We start from the raw sequence: 20,297 nt of genomic DNA on the forward strand, positions 1-20,297 counted from the left end.
CACCGACAGTGTCACCGACAGTGTCCTGTCACCCGCCACAGTGGGACTCGGGCACTGACTGTCACCGACAGTGTCACCGATAGTGTCACCGACAGTGTCACCGACAGTGTCCTGTCACCCGCCACAGCGGGACCCGGCCACCGACTGTCACCGACAGTGTCACCAACAATGGGACCAAGAAACAGTGTCACAAGCCCTGCCCTGTCACCGACAGTGCCCCCAGCCCTGCCTGTCCCCAGTGGGGTTCTCAAACCAGGGTCCTGTCCTGTCCCCAACCCTGTCACTGTCCCTGCGCTCCCTCTGCTTCTGTCCCCACGCCTGTCCTGTCCCCGTCCGTGTCCCTGTCCCCACCTCCCATTGGCCACGTGAGCTCAGGGGACACGGGACGGGGACATAGGAACCCTCAGTCTGGGGCTGGGGGCAAACTGGGAGCACTGGGGCGAGCCAGGGGGGGCGGCGGCAGCAGCCTGGGGTGCCCCGCCCCCCCCGCCACCCCCCCGATTGTCCCCCCGGGTCCCCCCCCCCGCAGGTCGCGGCCGCGGAGGAATCAGGGCGACGCCGGGCGACTCCCAGCAATTTTGGGTTGGGAACCGCAGAAATGCAGCGCGGCGCGAGCCAGGGCGGCCCGGCCCGGGGACAGCGACGGGCGGGGGCGCCGGGGGGGTCACAGGGCCCGGGGCGACTGGGGGGAGACACGGGGCACCGGGGGGGGGGATACACCCAGGCCAGTTTGGGGGGCTCAGAAATGGGGAGGGGTCGCTGGCAGCTGGGGGGTCCCTGGGTCGGGGGGGTCCCTGGCAGCTTGGGGGGGGGGGCATCTTAGGACAACTTGCGGTGGTCCCAGGGCTTGGGGGACACGTAGTGTACCCCAGATTTGCATGGGAGGGTGTCTTTGGCAACTTGGGGGGGACACGGGGCACGGTGGCAGCTTGGGGGGGTCCTCTCGGCAACCTGGGGGGGTCCTTCGGCAGCGGAGGGAGGGTCAAGCCCCCCGGTGCCGCCCCCGCGGCTGCTGCTGCCACCGCTCTGATGTGGCTTCGGCACCGCAGTGCGATGGGAACCACATGGCGGGGGGGGGGGGGGGGGGACACACGGAGAGAGGGGGCAGGCTTGGGGTCCCCGCAGCGCTGGGGGCCACCCCTGAACCCCCAGCGGTCACCTCTGTCCCCCCAGGGGCCACTGCTGTCTCCCCGGGGTCTGTCCGGCTGTCCCAGGGTCTGTCTGTCCCTGCCGGGGATCCGTCTCTGCGCCCCCGGCTCGGTGCCCCCCCCCGCGGCCCCCGCAGTTATTTCCAGGGATAATTCCCGGGATAATTGAAGGGTGGGAGGTAACATCGGGGCCGTGGGCACCGCTCAGCCCCGGGGCCGCCCTGCTCCGGCTTCCCTGTGGGTGGGAACCCCCCAGCCCCACTCCGGGTCCCCCTCTGTCCCTGCAGGTCCCTCCACATCCCCAGTGTCCCCTTGGGTCCCTCCAGATGCCCCCAGGTCCCCCTGGGTTCCCCCCTGGGCGCCTCAGGATCCCATGGAATCCCCCAGGGTCCCATGGGACCCCCAACCTCCTCCATGACCCCCTGCACCTCCCTTCACCCCCCCGCCATGTCCCCACATGTCCCGTGGTTCCTCCTGGCCCCCCCACATTCCCCCTACTCTGCTCTTGTCCCCCAGACCCTCCCTGTCCCCCACCTCGGGGGGATCACTGGGATGCCGGTGGGGCTGCGAACACCGGGGTGCCCCCCGTGGCTGGTGCTGGGGGGGGGCTCAGCCCCGTTTCGGGCCCTCGGAGCCTCCCCTGGCCCCCCCGGTCCCGAAGGGCCCGTGGGCGGCCGTGGCCGGCGCACCCAGCGCGGGGGCTGTGCTATTTCGGGGCCTCCGACCGCAAGGGAAACATCCGGGGGCCGGAGAGGGCGGACGGGGCCGGGCCGGGCTGGGGGGCACACGGGGGGACACCGCGCCGGGGGGGGTGGGGGACGCGGGGGTCACCCCCGGTGTCCCCCCGATGGGGGCAGAACGGAGGGGGGCTTGGGAACAACGGGGTGGTGGGACACGGCGCTGTGTGTGCACATTCCCGGTGCCCTCAGTGCCACATTCCCGGTGCCCATTCCCAGTCTCTCCCCTCCCAGTGCCCGCAGTGCCCCCCGCACACACATGGAAGTGATTCGGGGCTGGTTCCGCTTCCCCCCGCCCCGGCCCAGCCCCCAGCGACACCGAGGGAAGCGGGGGGGGACGACACTGCCGGCACCCCCGCGCTGGGCAGGGGGCGTCCCCTGGCCCTGGGGACCGGGATGGGGACAGGGACAACCTCTGTCCTGCTGAGAACCCCCAAACTCATCTCAGGGGGCTGAGACCCCCCGAACTCGTGTCATGATGGGGCTGAGACCCCCCAGATTTGGGGCAGGGGGGCTGAGCCCCCTCAAACTCGTGTCAGTTCCTGAGGCAAGGCTGATAAGTGGGGGTGAATGAGGCAGAGGAGGGAAGGAGAGATGGGAAGGAGGGATGGAGAGGAGGGATGGAAGGAGGGAGGGAGGGATGGATGGACAGACGGACGGTGGCTGGCCGGCTGCCCGGGGACGGAGCCCCCCCGCTCCGTGTCCCCCCCGCCCCGGCGAGCTCCCGGCGTCCGGCCGGGGTATAAATACCGGGTAATTGCGGGGGCCCGGCGCGGCCGCGGGGCCGTGGGCGGCCGAGCCCGGCGCCGCCCTGTAATCAGCCCCCGCCGCCGCCCCCCCCCCCGCGCGGCCGCCGCGCTTTGAAGGGTCCCGGGGCACACGGGGGGGTCCCCACCGCCCCCGAGCCGGGGAGAGACCCCCACCCCAACTGACACCCCCGTGGCAGCCCCGGCCGCTCGGGCAGTGCCGGACCCCTCCCCCAATGAACCAGACCCTGGTGGGCGATGCTGGTGGGAGTGAAACCCCCCCAAAAATCCATGAGGTGTCCCCCCCCCATCCCTGGCTGAGGAGGAGGAGGGCTGTTGCTCCCAGTTTGTGGGCAGTGGAAGCCCCAGCGAGGGGGGGCCGGTGGTTGTGGCCTTCGGCGGCGCCGACGGCTGCGGAGTGGAAAGCCCTGAGTCAGGGCTGGGAAAGGGCCCCGCTGGCTCCCGACCGGCCCCGCGGGGGAAAACAGGGAAGGGGAGAAGCAAAAAGAAAATGGGAAGGACGGAGGAGTAAAACAATAAAAAAAAAAAGAGGAAAAAAAGAGCGGTTGGAACAATTCCTCTATGGGGGAAACTGAGGCACAGGGGGGTCCCCAGCCCCATCTCCAGAGGCACGTGTGTCCCTGTCATCCTGCACACGTCCCTGTCCTTTTCCCCAGCTCTGTCCCTGACCCCCGTCCCCGTTCCCTCCAGCCCCATCTCCCCTCCATCCCCAGCCCATCCCTGACTCCTGTCCCCATCCCCAGACCTCTGACCCCATCCCTGGTACCTGAAGCTCCAACCCAGCTCCCTCTCATCCGCACCCCTTGTCCCTTGCTGTGCCCATCCCTGGTCCCATCCCCATCCCTTGTCCACCCATCCCCATTCCTGGTCCAGTTTTGTCCCCATCTCTGCTCCATTCCCATCCCTGGTACCTCCAAGTCCATCCTTGGTCCCCGTCCCTGCTTGGTCCCCATCCCTGGTCTCTTCCAGCCCCATCCCAGCCCCTCATCCCCCTCCCTGCATCATCCTGGCACCTTTTGGGGTGACAAGCCCCAGGGTGCCCCAGCTGTCTGCTCCTCCTTTGTCCCTTTCTCCCCTTTCCCCTCCCCATCCATCTATTTCTTCTTTCCTTTGCTCCTTTCCAGCACTTTTCCCATTCATCCACTTCCCCTTCCTCCTTTTCCTGCTGTCCACCCCTTTCTCCTCCTCTCCTTCCTTTCCCTCCCCCTTTTCCTCCCCTTATTTCCTCTCTCTTCTCCTTTCCTTTTCCCTCCTTTCCCTTCCTTCCCTCTCCCCACTCTTCTCCTTTCCTTCTCCCCATGCTGGTCCCTGTCTCCCATCTCCCCTCCTTCCTCCAGCTCAGCCTCATCTTCCTCCCTTCACAACTTTTTCTGTCTCCTCTTCTTTCATTTTCCGTCCATTTCCTCATACATTTTTTCTTTATTCTTCCGTCTCCTTTTTAATTTCCTTTTTACCTTTTCCGTTCCCCTTTCCTCTATTTTCCTTTTTTCCTCGTCTCTTTTCTTTCTCTCCTTTTCTCCGTAACTTATTTTCCTCTTTTAATTCCTCGTGCTTTTTCTCTTTCTTCTTTCCCTTCTTTTCCCCTTTCCCTTCTTCCCCCCCCCCCCGCCCTTTCTCTTCTTTTCCCCTCTCTCTTCTTTTCCTTCCTTTTTTCCTTTTCCTCTTTCCCTTCCCCTGCCCCCTTCCCGCGGTCCCCCCAAGCCCCCCCGGCGGGGGCGGTTCGGGGCCGGGCTCCCGCTCCCGGCCCCGGTCCCGGCCCGGCCCAGCCCCGCCGCAGCGGCACAGCGGGGCGGGCGGTGGCCACGGTGCTCCCTCCCTCCCTCTCCCTCCGTCCCTCCCTCCGCCCCGAGCCCCGGCATCCCGGGACACCGGCATCCCGGGACACCGGCACCGCGACACCGCGACAGCGGTAACCCCGCGGGCGGGAGCGGGACCCACCTCTGACATCCCCGGACCCCAGAGCGCGGTAAGGACCCCCGGGACCAGGACCCTTCGGGACGAGGGACACTGCCCCGGACAGGGACCCCAGGATAAAGGACTACGGGGTGGGGGGTTCCTTTCTGGGGATGGGGGATTCCCCCCTTAGGGACAGGGACCCCAGGATTTGGGACCCGCGGGGTGGGGGATATGCTCCAGGATGAGGGAGATCCCCGGAATATGGGACCCCCCAGGGACAGGGACCTCTGCGGGCCCTGAGCATCCCCCGCTGTCCCTGTGCCGGGGGACACGTGTGTCCCCTGCCCCAGCAGGAGCTGCGCCCTGCCATCCCCAGGGAGGGAACAGGGACGGGAGGACGGTGCCGGGTGCCACTGTCACCCTGAACTGTCCCTCTGGCTGGGGACAGCGCCACTGCACCGGAGGAGCCAGGCCCGGGTGTCCTCCGGTTCGGGGGACAGAGTGTGGCACTGGCAGGGTGGGGGAAACTGAGGCAAGGGCTGTGGGGACACTTGGGGCCAGAGACCGGGGACTGCGGACCAGGGACGGGGATTGGGACTGGAGACAAGGACTCGGTTTTGGGACTGAGAAACTGCGGATTTAGGGGACCAGGGACTGGGGGATGAGGGGTCAGGGAATGGGGAACTGAAACTGGGGACCAAGGACTGGACACTGGTGATCAAGGGACAAGGGACTAGGAATTCAGGACCGGGAATTTGGGACCGGGGACCCCCAGTCCAGACCCCCGGCTGGACCCCTCCCACGCCAGGAGGGGACACAGGAGGGGTCAGGATCCCTGACCCAGCAGGAGCCCCCGAGGGACTGTCACCCCCAGCAGTGGCCACTCGTGCAGCGAGCTCATGCCGTGCTCAGCCCGCAGCTCCCGGGGCTCCTTCCCTGCTCCTTAATTTCCCGGCGCAAGTGGAGCTGATTTATGGGAGTTTGACACTATTTTAAGCGTGCGCCTCCGTTTGCCGCTTGCCCTGGTTTTAATTACCTCGGCTCTCGCGGCAGGGCAGCGTTCCCGGGGCACAGGCCTGGCCCTTGTTATACTTGGAAAACCAGGAGCGCGCTTGCGGCCACGGCCGGGGCCGGCATAAAAATAGGCGCAAAAACCACCAAAAAAAAAAAAAAAAAAAAAAAAAAAAAAAGGGGAGTGTCGGGGGGGACACCCTAAAAACAAACCAACCAAAAAAAAAATCCCAAACTGGAAATGCCCCAAAGTGAGTGAAGAGATTAATAAAAAAAAAAAAAAATTAAAATAAAAGGAACGCTGGGGGTGATGGAGGTGAGGGACAGCTTGTGACACCCCGGCCCAGCCGGCGCAGCTGAAAGCCATGACGGGCATAAAAGCAGAGGAAGTCGCCCGGGGAGGGGGGAGGCCACAGCATAATTCGATTAAAAGGCCATAAAGGCAGAAGGAGCCGAGATTGGGGGTGGGGGGAAGCCCTGCCACCAGCTCAACCCCACAGCAGCCCCCAGAGAAGCTCCTTGCGGGGGATGCTGGGCTGGGGGGGTGATGGGGTGGCCTCAGCTCTGTGGGGCGAAACTGAGGCAAAAGGGATGGGGAGTGTTGGGGGGTGGGTGGGTGGCACCGTGGGGCTGGGGGTGCTGCTGGGTGCCCCTGCGAGGGGTGTCCAGTGGGGCTGACACCCCAATACAGCTGCCCTCAGTGCTGGGGGTTCCCTGGCACTGGGTGACCCCCAGGAGCGGTCACCCCGTGGCACACGGTGCCCCTCATGCCCCGTCCCCCTTTTCCACAGGCTGCCGAGTGCCATGGCCGCAAGCCCCCGCTGACATCGCCCCACACCTCGGGGTGCCCCCGCCGCCGCCGCAGCCATGGGTGACTCCTATGCCGCCGCCTTCCCCAGCGCCCCGGGGCTGCTGTCGCCGTCCGCCAGTCCCCAGGCCTCCCCCGGCCCCTACGGCCCCGACTACGGCCCCTTCGGCCACCCCTTCCCAGCCCCGTCCGGCGCCCAGGAGGTGCTGGGGGCCCCCGTGGTGGTGGCGGCCAAGGGCCACCCCCCGAGCGAGTGCCTGCCGGGGGTGTACCCCTCGCTGGAGATGCCGCACCCCTACGGCTCCTGGTACAAGGGCGGCATCGGCGGGGGGCTGCCGGGGGGCTCGGGGCCCGCGGCCCCGTCCTGGTGGGATGTGCACCCCAACGGGGGCTGGCTGGGGGGGCCGGCGGGCGCCGAGGGGCTGCAGGGCTCGCTGCAGGGCCAGCCCACTCTCAGCCCCCCTCTGCCCACCTACGGCTCCGATTTCGGCGCTCTGAACCCCCCTCCGTACACCAACACCCCCGCGGCGCCCCCCACCCCGAAACCCACGCCGGGCGAGACCCCGAAGGGTCCCCGCGGCGGCTCCTTGGGGGGACGCCCGGCGTGCGATTGTCCCAACTGCCAGGAGCTGGAGCGGCTCGGGGGCCCGGGCGGGTCGCGGCGGAAGCCGGTGCACAGCTGCCACATCCCGGGCTGCGGGAAGGTGTACGGCAAAGCCTCGCACCTGAAGGCACACCTGCGCTGGCACACGGGGGAGCGACCCTTCGTGTGCAACTGGCTCTTCTGCGGGAAGCGCTTCACCCGCTCCGACGAGCTGGAGCGCCACGTCCGGACCCACACGCGCGAGAAGAAGTTCACCTGCCTGCTCTGCAGCAAGCGCTTCACCCGCAGCGACCACCTCAGCAAGCACCAGAAGACCCACGCCGACCCCGGTCCCCCCAAGCCGACCCCCGGCGCCGAGCAGCCCCCCGCGTCCCCCCGGCCGCCGCCCGCCTCGCCCGGCAAGGACGGAGGGAGTCCCGAAGCCGGGAGTTTGTTGGAGATTTGAGCCTTTCAGTCTTCGTCTTCATCCTCCTCTTCCTCCGCGCCGCTGGGGATATTTATTACGGGGTGCTGCCCCCCCGCTCCCCCCCCCCCCAGTTCCCCAGCTCCTCGTTAGCCACTCTAATTTATGTCTTAAATTATGGGGGGGGCTCTCCAAGCGCTCTGGGGCTCACAGGGGGGTGTCAAGGTGATACCCCCCCTTTTCTGTCTTCCCCTCCACCCTCTCAAACCTTCTTGCCCCCCAAGCCTAGCCCCCCGCACTCAGGGACAGGGTTTGCCCCCCTCCCCCAGCCTGGTTCATCAGTGCTATTGTAACGTGTCCCCCCCCTCTCTTTAGCTGCCTGCCCCTCCCGGAAAAAAAGCAATAAAAGGATTGAGAGTGGAGCTGGGCCCCCCTTCTGCAGCTGAGGCCGGGGGGCTTCATCACAGGGATGGGCTCAGCTTCCCCCTCCCTGCAGGGTTCCGAGGGAAACTGAGGCACAGAGGGAGGACGGACGTGGCCCTGCTCGGGGCTGCTGTGTCCCCCCTCTCTGGGGGTAGCGGGAGCTGAGCGGGGTTGGGGACAAGCTGTGCTGTCCCCTTGTCCTCAACCCCTAGGGTGCCCTATCCCCACGGTCCCCTGTCCCTCTCCCCTTTCCCAGGACCCCAGCCGTGTCCCCAGGACCCTGTAGGGACATGTCCTGTGGTCCCCACAGTCCCACATCTCCCTGTCCCCCATGTCCCCCCGGTCCCACACCGCTCTGTCCCCATGTCCCTCCTCATGTCCCCAACCTCAGGGACCCTCAGACTGCTTTTGGGGAGCCCGATGGGACTTGTCCCCCTACCAGCCTCATCCTGCATATGTGTGTCCCCAACAGCTGCGTCCCCACTCCCAGGGACATCAGACACACGTGTGCATGGGAACACGTGTGTGCACAGCCCCGTGCCTCAGTTTCCCCCTGGCCACATCCCAGGGCCCACGTGGCAGCACTGGGCACGCAGAGGGGCCACGTGTCCCCGAGGACACCCCAATTTTGGGCGCTGTGGGCTGGCGGGGACCCCGCTCTGCTCCCCCCGAGCTCCCCCTCCCCATGCCCTGGGCTCCTGCCAGCCCTTTGATGTGCTCAGCCCTGGTTTGGGGCTTTTCCTGAAAAAAAAACCCAAAAAGCCACGGAAAAAGGCAAAAGGAGGCGGAAACAAGCTCCAAGCACGAAGCAGGGGGGCAGCTGCTGGCACCCATGGCCCCGGAGGGGACAGGGAGGGCAGAAGGTCCCCGTGCCCGCCCCGCCTGAGTCACCGTGGCCACGACCTGGCCGGGACCCAGCTGTCCCCAGGGAAAGGGGGGACACAGGGTGGGGAAACTGAGGCACGGAGGCATCAATGGAGTGGCCGGAGCTCGGTGCCACCACACAGAGCGTGGCAGAGCTGTCCCCAGGGTGGCTCCTGGGGGAATTTAGAGTAGCAGTGCCACCTTTTCTCGTAGCCCCCAAGCCAGCCACACTCTCCCCGACACGAATTTGCCCGTTTTGGGGGTTTTTCCCCCCAAACCGCCAGCCGTGCTGCCGCTCGCCGTGGGTGGGCCGGTGCCAAGCAGGGCACCGAGCCACGTCCCCGAGCCAAACCCCGGCCCGGCGGCCACCGAGGGCTCGACCGCCCGGAGCCTCCCAAACCACAGAGCCCAGCCCCATCCAGCAACCCCCCCCAACCCCACCGGGGACCCCCCCCTCCGCCACCATCGGCTTTTTTCCCGTCTCGCTGCCCCATCAGGGCCGGGTTTGGGGCGGTCCGGGGGACGCCACGAGGCCACGCCAGCCCTGCGGTGCCTCTGATGTCGGCGCCATCCCAAATCGTCGTCTCCTATCGAACCCCGCTCGCTCCGTAACGGGCGAGGAATGTGGGGCCCCCCGCCGCAGCTCCCCCCGCCGCCTTTATTTAATATCCTGAGAAAATTAAAATAACTCTTGCGGCCGCTAAGGAAAACACGGAGATAAACACCAGAAAACCGGGAGCCCCGGGAGAGGGGCTGGGGGCCAGCCAAGGAGGGGGCACCCGGCGGGAGCGGCACCCAGGGGACACGGGGAGAAGGGACACGGGCACCCGCCAGAGGGGACACCGGGGGAGGCAGCACTGCGGACACGGCAGCGCAGGACACCGGGATGCCCCGGGAACCCACGAGGGGGTGCGGGACCGGGGGTACCCGCGGGACAGGGGGGTGCGGGACGCGGGGGTGCCCGCAGGACGCGGGGGTGTCGCGGGGGTGTCGCGGGCGTCCCCATCCCGTCCCCGCTCCCGGAGCAGCCCCGCTCGGACACCACGTGACCCGCCGGCCGCACGGGCCGCCGCCCCGCCCCTCCAGAGGAGGGCCCCGCCTTTCTTAAAGGGGCAACGACAGCAATGTGGCCCTCACTTTTATCAGTCCCCGTTACTACCGGAGAGCCACTAAGTCACCGGAGGAGAGCGTATTTTCAGGGCACGCTAAGATTCCCTCTCCTCTGCGGAGGAAAATCGCGGAGGGCGGCGTCTTCCCCCAGTGAGGGCCCCGCGCTTTTCCTCCGCGAGCCTCGGCCCTTTTAATTCCCCCCCCCCCCACGCTCCCAAGGCCGCGAGTGTGGCGCGCGGCGGCGATTGGCGCGAACCGGGAGCGGGCAGGGGTGAGGGGAGCCAAGATGGCGGCGCCGGGGGCTCAGGGCGGGGAGCGGGTGAGGGGGAGCCAGGGCCACCGGGGGAAAACCGCGGGGCACCGGGGGCTGTGAGCGGGTGAGGGGCGGCGGGGCCAGCGGAAGCATCCCGAGGACGCTGGAGATTTCAGCTGTCGCCCCCCACCCCGGTCTCGCCCCCAGGCTCGGCACCGTCATGTGCTCCTTGGGGCTGTTCCCGCCGCCGCCTCCCCCTGGGGATGTCACCCTGTACGAGTTCAACAACGCCCTGGTCTGCGGCCGCCTCAGCGAGCAGCTCCCGCTGGCCTTCCAGAGCCAGGTGAGACCCCCAGGGCCGGGCGAGCCCCTCCTTCCCATCCATCCCCTCCTTCCCATCCATCCTCCCCTCAGAGCCGGGTGAGACCCCCAGGGCCGGGCGAGCCCCTCCTTCCCATCCATCCCCTCCTTCCCATCCATCCCCCCCTCAGAGCCGGGTGAGACCCCCAGGGCCGGGCGAGCCCCTCCTTCCCATCCATCCTCCCCTCAGAGCCGGGTGAGACCCCCAGGGCCGGGCGAGCCCCTCCTTCCCATCCATCCCCTCCTTCCCATCCATCCCCTCCTTCCCATCCATCCCCTCCTCAGAGCCGGGTGAGACCCCCCAAGCCAGGGAAGTCCCCCTTGCTACCAGAGCCGTGCCAGCCTTGTAGGTGCCACATTTGTCCCCCGCAGCTGTGTCTGGAGCTCGGTCCCCTCTGCTGGGGTCTCTCCTCCTCCAGGCACCCTCAGGCTGTTCCTTCGCCCCTCCTTGTGCCCCTTCTTTCCTCCCATCGCCGTTTGCCCCTTGCTCTGGGGCAGGGGTCCCTTTGCCCCCGGGCTCAGGGGTGCTGTGGGTGCTGCAGGTGCCCGACCTGCCCGTGCTGAGCCTGCCCAAGGAGCCCCTCAAGGCTCACGGCCGCCTGGAGCCCAGCGCCCGCCCGCCGTTCATCCACCACCGCGAGTCCCTCTGGAAGCGCTGCCTCAGCGCCTGGTGAGTCCCCCGCTGTCCCCAGATCTGCCCCCAAGACGGGCAGGGGGACAGGAGGTGATCACGCTCTCGCCACAGGCGTGATGCCGGGCTCTGTGGGCTGCTCAGGGAGCTCGCCAGTGCCGAGGAGGAGGGTGAGTGTGGGCTGCCTGGAGATCTCCTGGGTCTCGCTGGGATGCTTTTGCTGTGCTGTGCTGTCCCTGCCCGTGTTGCCTGTAGTGCTGGCAGGGACGCTGAGGGTCCTTTGTCCCCCCAGGGCTGCAGTGGCTGCGGACGGGCTCGAGCCATGCGCTGGCCGTGTGCCGCTGGCTGTCCTCGCTGCACGGATCCCTGTTCCCACACCTCTCCGTGAGTCCTTCAGCCTGATCCCTGCTGCTGGGGGAGGCAGGGGCAAGGGGAGCAGCGGTTTGGGGTGGAGGGTGGTCCCTTCCCCACTGAAAACCCTCCCACGATGCTGCTCCTGGTGATGCCCAGCTCCAGGTGCTACTCCTTCCTCCACCGGTGGAAAATGGACACTGGGAAGGTGTTTGAGCAGCAAAGTGCTCCAAGAGGGGCCCAAATCCAGGTGGGGGGAGAGGGAAAAAGGGCTGGACACTGGGGATGCTTGCTGCCAGCTCAGTGTTCTCTCCCCTGCAGCTGACCAGTGAGGACATGATCGCAGCCTTCTCCCAGGCCGTGGACTGGTGAGTCCTGGGTGTCCAAAAATCACTGTGGTGGTGTCTGGGACCCCCCTGGGGATGGGGGTACAAGGACAGGATGGCCCCATTTGGGTGGGCTCAGCCATTAAAGGCAAATACTTCCCCACTGGCTCTGGCTGCCCTGGTTTGTGTGCCTTGGTCAGAGAGAGATCAGGGTTAGAGGAGATCAGATCCTGGAAAATTCCTTCCAATTCCAGCCCCAGGCTGTGGTCACTATCCCCTCAGCAGAGCCCTGTAAAGAATTCCCAGAAATGGGGAATTTCTCAAAGAAAATGGTCCTGTCGAGCAGCAAAAAAGAAGTTTTACTTCTCTGGGGACTCTGAGAAGGGTCTTTGCCAGCGCAGGGGGTGCTGGGGGGTCTCACCCTGCCCTGTCCCCCCTCCAGGGCTGGCTGCACCGTCCGGGCCTTCGCCTGGCACCCCCACACCAACAAATTCGCCGTAGCTCTTCTGGACGATTCCATCCGTGTCTATAACTCCAACAGGTGGGGTTTTGTCCCGGGGTTTGGGTAGCCCGGGGTGGGCACTGCCCTGGTCCTGCTGCCCGTGGCCTCCTCGCCCACCGGGGCCACCTGGGCTCCCATCCAGCCCTCCCTGCTCCTTCCCAGCTCTCCCCCAAGCATGAAGAGCTTTGCCTTTCCTTTCCCTGCCTACTCTGTAGCTCTGGGGACACCCTGGGGGTCACCCAGCCTTGGGGGTGGTGACAGAGCCGGGGGGACACGGGCTGAGTGTCCTCTCTCCCCCAGGTCTCCCTGCTCCCCCAGGGAATGCCAGTCCCTGCTCAGGAGAAGACTCTGCCGGCTGCTCCTGCAGCCCCCCCAGGTGTCCCCAAGCTGGGATTTCCGGCCAGCCCGGGCCCTGTCCGGGCTGGGGACAGCTCGGCTCAGTCACACCAGGTGTGCCCTGGCTCGCTCCGGTGTCACCTGGCTGGGAATTCCTGTCCCCTCCTTGAGAAGTAGGGCACAGCAGGGCACCCTCCTCCCCACCCTGCTGTCCCCCCTCACTGTGGTCAGAGCTGGCAGGGGACACTGTGGCTGCACCAGGGCTGTCACCCCCACATCTCCCTCTGTGCCACCTGTCCCCTCTCGGCAGTGCCACCGTGCCCTCGCTGAAGCACCGCCTGCAGAGGAATGTGGCCGCCATGGCCTGGAAGCCGCTCTGTGCCTCCATCCTGGCTGTGGCCTGCCAGAGCTGCGTCCTCGTGTGGCACCTGGACCCCACCTCCCTCTCCACGAGGTGACACCACCCCTTCCTGGCTGTTGTCACCTCGCCAGGTGGCTTTGGGACACCACCACCCATCCTGCCAGCAAATCCCAAATCCTGGTGGCTTCTCCCTCTTTTCCAGACCCTCCTCTGGCTGTGCCCAGGTGCTGTCCTACCCCGGGCACAGCCCTGTCACCAGCCTGGCCTGGGCGCCCAGTGGGGAGCGGCTGCTCTCGGCATCACCGGTGGACACGGCCATGCTGGTGAGGGCTCTCCTGGGGACACCAAGGGACACTCGGGCTGGACGTCAGTGGTGCTCCCCAGAGGCAGCTCTGGGATTTCACCTGGACCTGAAATCATCACACTGTGTTCCCTAATCCCTGTGTCACCACCGTCCTCCTTGTTCCCTCTTCCAGGTGTGGGATGTGTCCACCGAGAGCTGTGTCCAGCTGCAGTGGTTTGGGGGTGGTGGTGTCACCTACTTGGCCTGGTCCCCCGATGGCAGCAAGGTGCTGGCAGCCACCCCCTCAGCTGTGTTCCGGTGAGCTTCTCATCCTCACTCTAAAAAAATCTGGATCTGGATCCCAAATCTCCTCCCTGCTCCCGTTCCTGTTGTGGGGACAGAGCGGGGAGTTGATGGGTGATGGGGTTGGACATCGTGGATTCCCAGAGCAGCAGGATTGGAGCAAATTCCCAGGAATTCTGCTCCCTAAATCCCGTCTCCTGCAGGGTGTGGGAGGCCCAGATGTGGACGTGTGAGCGCTGGCCCACGATCAGGGGACGCTGCCAGGTAGGATGGGATGTTCCCCACCCAGGGAATCGTTTAGGCTGGAAAAGCCCTCTGGCACCACCCAGTCCAACCCCTGGCCCTGCCAAGGCCTCCACTGACCCGTGTCCCCAAGTGCCACATCCTTGTGGCTTTTAAATCCCTCCAGGAGCGGGGACTCCACTTCAGCCCAAGGAAATTGTGGAAATTTTCCCTAATTATGTGGAAATCTTCCCAATATCCAACCTGAACTGCACCGTGCAGAGCAGATGTCACCTCCTGGGGACACCTGGGGGTCTTTATTAAAATCCTCCATTCCCAGCTGGTTCCAGGAGATGCCATGGCAGCCGTGCCCTCCCTGGGCTGGCTGTGGGGGCTGGGGTGACAGGGGTGACACTGTCCCACAGACTGGGTGCTGGAGCCCCGATGGCAGCCGGCTGCTCTTCACTGTGCTGGGCGAGTTCGTCATCTACTCCTTGTCCTTCTCCGAGTACCGGGGTGAGTTTGTCCACCTGGAGCTTCCCAAGGGCTGGGAGAGGGTTCCCAAATGACCCCACAGCTCTGGGGTGAGGAGTTGGGACGGTAGCAGAGAGCTGGGACACGGTGGGGGTGTTTTGGGGGTCTCCAAGCATGGGATCTGGAATTCAGGATTTTTTACTCCTCATGTTGCTCCTCACTCTCAGTCACAGTTGTGGGGTCTTGAAGGGATTTCAGGGAGACTCCACTGGGTCCAGGGCCAGCTTGGGGGTCCCGGTGCTTGCTGTCCCTTGTCCTCCATCCCAGCCACTCCTGGGACACCAGCACAGCTGCTCTGAGGAATGGATAAATTAACAACAACCTGGGAAATCCAGTGGGATTTATGGAGTGTGGATTTATCCCTTTCAGGGGAGATGCAGGGCCAAGTGGGAGGCTCCAAAACGGCCTCAATCGTGGCAGACCTGTCTGAGACCACCTTCGAGACCCTCTACGGGGAGGAGAGGTGAGTCTGGCTGGGACACAGGGGGGTCCCTGCACCTCCTGGCAGCTGCCCCTTGCTGCTGGGGACACCCTGGGGGTCTCTGCCTCCTGATTTTGGGGACCTGTGCTGTTCCAGGATTGGAGGAGAGGTCCATTCCATGGTCTGGGACCCCACTGGGGAGAGGCTGGCAGTGATCATCAGAGGTCAGTCCTGCCCCATTCCCGGGTTGTGCCTGGGAATCCTGCTGCCAGCAGGGAAAAGGGACACAGGGACAAGGGAGAGCTTCCCTGCTGCTGTCCCCCCCACAGGACACCCCGAGGGTCCGGGCAGCCAGACGGCCGTCGCCGTGTTCCGCACCCGCAACAGCCCCGTCTTCGAGCTCCTGCCCTGGTACGCTGGGGTGGGGCTTGGGGTGGGTTTGGGTTCAGTGCAGGGGGGTTTGGGTTCATTGCGATGCGTTTGGGGTGGGTTTGGGGCTCACTGCAGCAGATCTGGGATAGGTTTGGGTTCACTGAATGCCATTAACCCCCAGGATGTGATGGGGAACAGCTCTTCCGCTGTGCTCCTCCTTCAGTCCCAGTCACTGCTTCACCCCCAGATGTGCTTTGGCCACGCTGTCCCCTCCCCACCTCACCCCCTTGGCTTTGGGTTGTCCTTTCCCAGTGCATCCCTTTAGATCCCAAACACCCCCAGTTCCCTGGGAATGTGGTGTTTTCCCATCCATAACCCTGGCTGTTCCCTCACCCTACAGCGGCTTCGTGCGGGGTGAGCGCGGTGCCCGGCCCCAACTCATCTCCTTCCACCCCTGCTTCCCTCGGGGTGCCCTCCTGACTGTGGTGAGTCCCTCCCAGTCCCAGGGGACACTGGTGGCACTGGGAAGGGGCTGGGATCGGGGTGAGCCATGGGAGGGTTCCAAGGATTGGGTCCCGACTTTGGTAACAACGACCCCCTGCAGCACCACAGGGTGGGGACAGAGGGGCTGAACAGTGGCCAGGCAGAAAGGGACCCGGAGGGACTGAGGGACAGCAGCTGGACATGAGCCAGGAGTGCCCAGGTGGCCAAGAAGTCCAGTAGGATCCTGGCCTGGCTGAGGGATGGTGTGGCCAGCAGGACCAGGAGATTGTTTCTCTCCGTCGCCACACCTCGAGTGTTGTGTCCAGGTCTGGATCCCCCAATTTAGGAAGGATTTTGGGATCTAGGGCATGTCCAGGGAAGAGAACAGAACTGGGGAAGGGTCTGGAGCTCAGGGGGGCTGAGGGAGCTGGGGAAGGGGCTCAGCCTGGGGAAAAGGAGCCTCAGGGGGGACTTCATCACTTTCTGTAACTCCCTGACAGGAGGGGGCAGCCTGGGGAGGTCTCTGCTCCCAGTAGCGGGACAAGGGGACACAGCCAGGGGAAGTTTGGGGCGGGTTTTAGGAAGAATTTCTTCCCAGAAAGGGGGAACTGGACATTGCAATGGGCTGGCAGGGGAGTCCCCATCACTGGGGGCATTAAAGCAGAGCCTGGACATGGCAGCACTTGGTGACAAGGCCTGGGTGACTCGATCCCAAAGGATTTTTCCCATTTCTGTGCTGTTTGGACACTCACCCCTGCCCTGCCCTCTCTCCCCTGCAGTGCTGGTCCTCGGGGAGGATCTCCCACATCCCCTTTTTCTTCGTCAGCGCCCTGGAGCCCCGTGCCAGCCCCCGCCGCAGCCCCGTGCCCGTGGTGGGCAGTGTGAGGGAGCAGCCACTCTTCTCTGAGCTCTGACCCCAGCCTGGGGCCTCCCCTCCCTCCAGGATCCCCCACATCTGCTCAGGGTCTCATGGTGCTGCTCCTGCCCTGATTAAAGGTGAATTTTCCCTCTGTCTCCTCTCCTCGCCCTGATGGGGCTGGAAGATTTTTGGGGGTGAATTCAGGAAGTCCTGTGGATCTGGGGGGGGTCCAGAGTTGGTTTTTGGGGTCACAAAGAGGTCAGAGTGAACTCGCAGAACCTATTGGTGTGATCCCAACTGCAGCCCATGGACCAGGGCTGCTCTTTTGGGGTCAAAGAGCCCCGTTTTGGGGAATGGTGTTGGCTGAAGGGGTTGGGGGGGTTTTTGGCCACACATACAATCCCCACGTTTTGCCCTGAGGCTGGACAAAAGCAAACTAAAACTCCCCAAAGTGAACCAAACCCTCTGTGGGTCCCCAAACCCCCAGCCCTGGGGGCCCCGGGGTGCTCATGCTGCCCCATGTGAGCCCCCCCCAGCCCCGCAGGGTGGAGGCAGCAGCTGGACCCCCCCAGAGAGAGGATTAATGGGAATGCTGGGGTGGCAGCACATAAATCCTGGGATTACACACCCTTAATCCCAGGATTACGCTGTGCTGGCAGGGAGGATGGGGAATGTGTGAGGTCGCTGCTCTCCCCCCACCCCAACAGCCCCAGGACCCCCAAAATTCTCCCCTGAGCTAGGGGGAGACCCTCCCCTCCCCCAGCAGCGTCCAGCCCCTCCCTGGGGCCGGGCAGGATCCCGGAGTGACCCTGGGGAAATCCAGGGGGATCCGGGGTGACTCAGGGGGATCCAGGGATGATCCAGGGGTACCGCAGGTTCCAAACCCACCGCAGCTGCTGGGGCAGGCCTGGGGGGCTTCACCCCTCGGGCCGGCCCGGTTGGCTCCCGGTGCCACCTCCGGGGCCGCTGCTGAGCGGCTCCTCCTCCTCGCGTCGCCGTTCCCCGGGGCCAGGCAGTGCCCGCAGGTACCGCAGCTGCAGCCACGTCTCCTCCCGGCTCCGCCGCACAAAGCGGCGCACGCAGAGAAGAACAGCCCCCAGCCACCCCCCCACGGCCACCAGCACGGCCACGTCAGGGGCCCGCGCGGGCCCCACGCCCCTCCCCAGCGTCTCATTGCGGCCGCCGGGGGGGCCCGGCGCCGGCAGAGCCTCCCCGGGGCACCGGGAACCCCCCCGGAGGTGCTGGGGCAGCCCCAGCAGCAGCAGGAGCAGCCCGGCCGCCCGCATGGCCCCGGGAATAACGGGGGTGGGAGGGGACGCGCCGTGACCCCCCCTCGGTGCTGGTGACAAGAGGGATCATGGTGGTGGCAGCGGGGGGGTGGCACTGCTGCTGTCCCCGTTCTTGGGGTGGGGGGTCGCGGCTGTCACTGACTCACAGCAACCCCTCAGTGTCACATGCAGACCCCCCCGGGACCCCCTGAATCCCCCCAACAGCGAATCCACTGGGCACGCACTGGATTTTACTGGTGCTGGCAGCGCCTCGGCGCAGGGACGTGACAGGAACGGGGAGAAACTCCCGAGAAACAGAGCCAAAAAGTCTCTGGCTGGGCTGGCACCTGCCCAGCACGGGCAGTGGGGGCTCTGAGATCCCCGGGAGGGGCTGCTCCCCCCCACCAGCACAGCAGATCCCTCGGAGAGGCTGGGATCCAAGTGGGAATGGTCCCTGCAGCATCCCTGGAACCCCATACCGGGCCAGGAGGTCCCTTTCAGGGTGACCCCACTGGGGAGGGGGCTCATGTGCTCTCTGTGCCACCCCCAAGCTCCAGTGTCCTCCGGGCCATCTCCAAGGCCCCCTCCCGCGTGCAGTTCCCCCCGATGAAGCCACTGGCATGGACAAAGACGCAGCCGGGAATTCCGGCCAGCTCAGACAGCGCCTTGTCCCGGAGTCCCCGCCAGGCCTCGGGCAAGGGGAGCCTGTGGGGAAACAGGGTGGGTTCAGAGTGACCCCAGCCCCACGGGGGGCAGTGGCAGGGTCAGGGGAGGAGTCTCACCGGCTCTGGAAGCTGTGGGGGGCTGTGGGGACACTCTGCACCCGCCACTGCCCGCCCCGGTCGAGGAACAGCACGAGCTGGAGTGGCCTGGGCAGCTCCAGCTCCCGCTCCAGCTGGAAGAGGTGCTCCTTCCAGGGACAGCCACCCTGGGACAGCTCCAGGATCTGCCCGCTGGTGTCCACCTGTGGGGGGGGGACACGCTGGGGACATGGGGGGTGACTCCCAAAACCACCCTGGACTCGGTGTCCCCAAAAGCTCAGAGTCCCCTCCTGCGGGGACACAGGGGCCACGTAGGGTATGGGGTGCAAAGGCCCCCCAGGAGCTTTCCACCGAGGGGATTTGGCCTCCCCACACCCCAATTTCCCCCAAAATTCCAGACTCCCCCCGGCCTGGCTCGGCGTTACCTCAAAGCGGCGCCAGACGGCCTCTTCCACCAGCGCCCGCGCGGGCAGCCAGGCCCGGTGGTAGAAGTCCAGCCGCTCCAGGAACTCACTGCCCACCAGCTCCATGGCTCGCCTGAACCCCGCCTGGGGACACCGGGGGTCAGCGGTGTCCCCGAGTGGGGTGTTCCCAAGCTGGGTGTCCCCAGGGGCCGCAGGGGCTGTCCCCACCTCGGTGTCCTGGTCGGGGTCATTCCAGCGGGGGTTCAGGTGCCCCACGCGCACACTCAGGGTGGTGCTCAGGGCGTAGCGCGGCTCCCCCGCTGCCGGCGCGATCCCGTTGTCTATGGCGTCGATCTCCTCCACGAAGTTCTCGTACAGCTGGGGACAACAGTGACAGTGAGGGGACAGCAGAGCTCAGCCTGGCTGAAAGCCCAACTGCTCCAGCATCTACCACAAACTGTCCCCTTTCCCCACCAAGGACAAGCCCTGGGCAGAGCTGTGACCCTGGCAGGGTGACAGACCCCCTGTCACCTTGTCATAGAGCGCTGTGACCACGGGCCCGTCCTCGGGCTGCCCCAGGAGCCCCGCGAGGATCTGCGACCCGAAGTGACAATAGACGAGCCCGGCGCTGCTCAGCTTCGTGCTCCAGGGCTTGTCCGGCCGCAGGCTCCGCATGGACTCTGTGAAGGACCTGCGGGGGCCACGCCGTCACCCCAGGGACCCCCAGGGACCCCCAGGGACGCCGCTGTCCTCGGGGGGGGGGGGCTCACCTCTGATGGTGGTCGTAGCGGTGCCGCCCCGGGTCGTACTCGCCCCCCACGTCCACCACCACGTCACAGAGGGCCAGGCGCTGCGGGTCCCGCGTCCGCACGATCTCCGCGTCCTGCGGGGGACAGCGGGGTGAGGGTCCCCAGCGCCACCGGGGACCCGCCGGGAGCGGCTCCTGCTGACGACGGACCCCGAGGAAGGGGTGGGGGAGATAAGGGTGACCCCCGGTGGGACCCCGAGAGGGGACTGAGGACAGAACAGTGAGCCCGAGATGGGACCGGGGACAGAAGGGCGGCCGCTGGGTGGGCTCGAGTGTCCCCAGATGTCTCCGGGGTCTCAAAGGTGGCCCCATGTGGGACAGTGCCCCTGTCCCGTCCATGCCCCGGGCGGGATCCCGAGCCGGGCGCGCTCCCGGTGCCGCCGCGCGCGGGGCGCGGCGGAGCCGTACCCGGTAGCGGGGCAGAAGGCGCAGCAGGAAGCACGCCAGCGCCTCGTCGCAGTGGAAGGTGCCGTCGTGGGTGCCGATGCGGGCGGCGGGCTCGGGGTGCGGCCGCTTGTGCCCGGTCCCTGTCCCGGTCCCTGCCCCGGTCCCGGTCCCGGTAGCGGCCATGGCCACGAGCCGGGCGGCGCGCGCCGCACTGCGCATGGCGGCGGGGAGGCCACGCCCCCGCGGGGCCACGCCCACGGCAGCCGCGCCCTTCCCGCCAATTTCTTCCCGCGGTTGGGTG

At 66.1% G+C, this 20,297-nt stretch overlaps 4 protein-coding genes across 6 annotated transcripts; 2 read left to right on the plus strand and 2 right to left on the minus strand.

Annotated features, from left to right (window-relative positions):
- Window positions 1-6,412: 6,412 nt before the first annotated feature.
- Window positions 6,413-7,416, plus strand: SP7 (Sp7 transcription factor). Its single transcript, XM_068997737.1, has one exon. The coding sequence runs from the start codon at window positions 6,427-6,429 to the stop codon at window positions 7,414-7,416; it is 990 nt and encodes a 329-aa protein (XP_068853838.1). The 5' UTR covers window positions 6,413-6,426.
- Window positions 7,417-9,984: 2,568 nt separating this feature from the next.
- AAAS (aladin WD repeat nucleoporin) lies at window positions 9,985-16,519 on the plus strand. 3 transcript variants are annotated; one of them, XM_068997694.1, is made up of 18 exons: window positions 9,985-10,042; window positions 10,232-10,367; window positions 10,927-11,054; window positions 11,130-11,185; window positions 11,308-11,399; window positions 11,688-11,734; window positions 12,135-12,233; window positions 12,495-12,644; window positions 12,841-12,984; window positions 13,094-13,214; window positions 13,368-13,492; window positions 13,681-13,741; window positions 14,125-14,215; window positions 14,603-14,696; window positions 14,811-14,878; window positions 14,984-15,065; window positions 15,427-15,511; window positions 16,289-16,519. In XM_068997694.1, exons 2-18 carry the CDS (start codon window positions 10,245-10,247, stop codon window positions 16,421-16,423), a joined length of 1,701 nt encoding a protein of 566 aa, XP_068853795.1. In that variant the 5' UTR covers window positions 9,985-10,042; window positions 10,232-10,244; the 3' UTR covers window positions 16,424-16,519. The 3 variants fall into 3 exon arrangements, with proteins under 3 accessions (XP_068853795.1, XP_068853793.1, XP_068853794.1); XM_068997692.1 differs by lacking the exon at window positions 12,495-12,644; XM_068997693.1 differs by lacking the exons at window positions 9,985-10,042; window positions 12,495-12,644 and adding an exon at window positions 10,065-10,090.
- LOC138100026 (uncharacterized) lies at window positions 14,222-18,113 on the minus strand. The gene is given in 3 exon segments (XM_068997695.1): window positions 14,222-14,523; window positions 17,257-17,779; window positions 17,781-18,113. Coding segments are annotated over 3 exon segments (1,008 nt in total). The 3' UTR covers window positions 14,222-14,371.
- Window positions 18,033-20,230, minus strand: MYG1 (MYG1 exonuclease). Its single transcript, XM_068997696.1, has 7 exons — window positions 20,018-20,230; window positions 19,572-19,684; window positions 19,333-19,492; window positions 19,030-19,179; window positions 18,823-18,945; window positions 18,419-18,600; window positions 18,033-18,341 (listed from the first exon to the last, which is right to left on the minus strand). Exons 1-7 carry the CDS (start codon window positions 20,213-20,215, stop codon window positions 18,161-18,163), a joined length of 1,107 nt encoding a protein of 368 aa, XP_068853797.1. The 5' UTR covers window positions 20,216-20,230; the 3' UTR covers window positions 18,033-18,160.
- Between the last annotated feature and the right edge of the window lie 67 nt (window positions 20,231-20,297).

This window comes from Aphelocoma coerulescens, chromosome 29, assembly GCF_041296385.1.
Source record: "Aphelocoma coerulescens isolate FSJ_1873_10779 chromosome 29, UR_Acoe_1.0, whole genome shotgun sequence".
NCBI lineage: Eukaryota > Metazoa > Chordata > Aves > Passeriformes > Corvidae > Aphelocoma > Aphelocoma coerulescens.

Excerpts from the sequence above, each read along its gene's own strand:
- SP7 (XM_068997737.1), top strand. The coding sequence starts at position 6,427 with ATGGGTGACTCCTATGCCGCCGCCTTCCCCAGCGCCCCGGGGCTGCTG.
- AAAS (XM_068997694.1), top strand. The coding sequence starts at position 10,245 with ATGTGCTCCTTGGGGCTGTTCCCGCCGCCGCCTCCCCCTGGGGATGTC. Across the intron at positions 15,066-15,426 it reads GTCTTCGAGCTCCTGCCCTG|CGGCTTCGTGCGGGGTGAGC; the intron begins GTACGCTGGGGT and ends CTCACCCTACAG. Across the intron at positions 15,512-16,288 it reads GGGGTGCCCTCCTGACTGTG|TGCTGGTCCTCGGGGAGGAT; the intron begins GTGAGTCCCTCC and ends TCTCCCCTGCAG.
- MYG1 (XM_068997696.1), bottom strand. The coding sequence starts at position 20,215 with ATGCGCAGTGCGGCGCGCGCCGCCCGGCTCGTGGCCATGGCCGCTACC. Across the intron at positions 19,180-19,332 it reads TCACAGCGCTCTATGACAAG|CTGTACGAGAACTTCGTGGA; the intron begins GTGACAGGGGGT and ends TGTTGTCCCCAG. Across the intron at positions 18,946-19,029 it reads ACCCCGACCAGGACACCGAG|GCGGGGTTCAGGCGAGCCAT; the intron begins GTGGGGACAGCC and ends CGGTGTCCCCAG.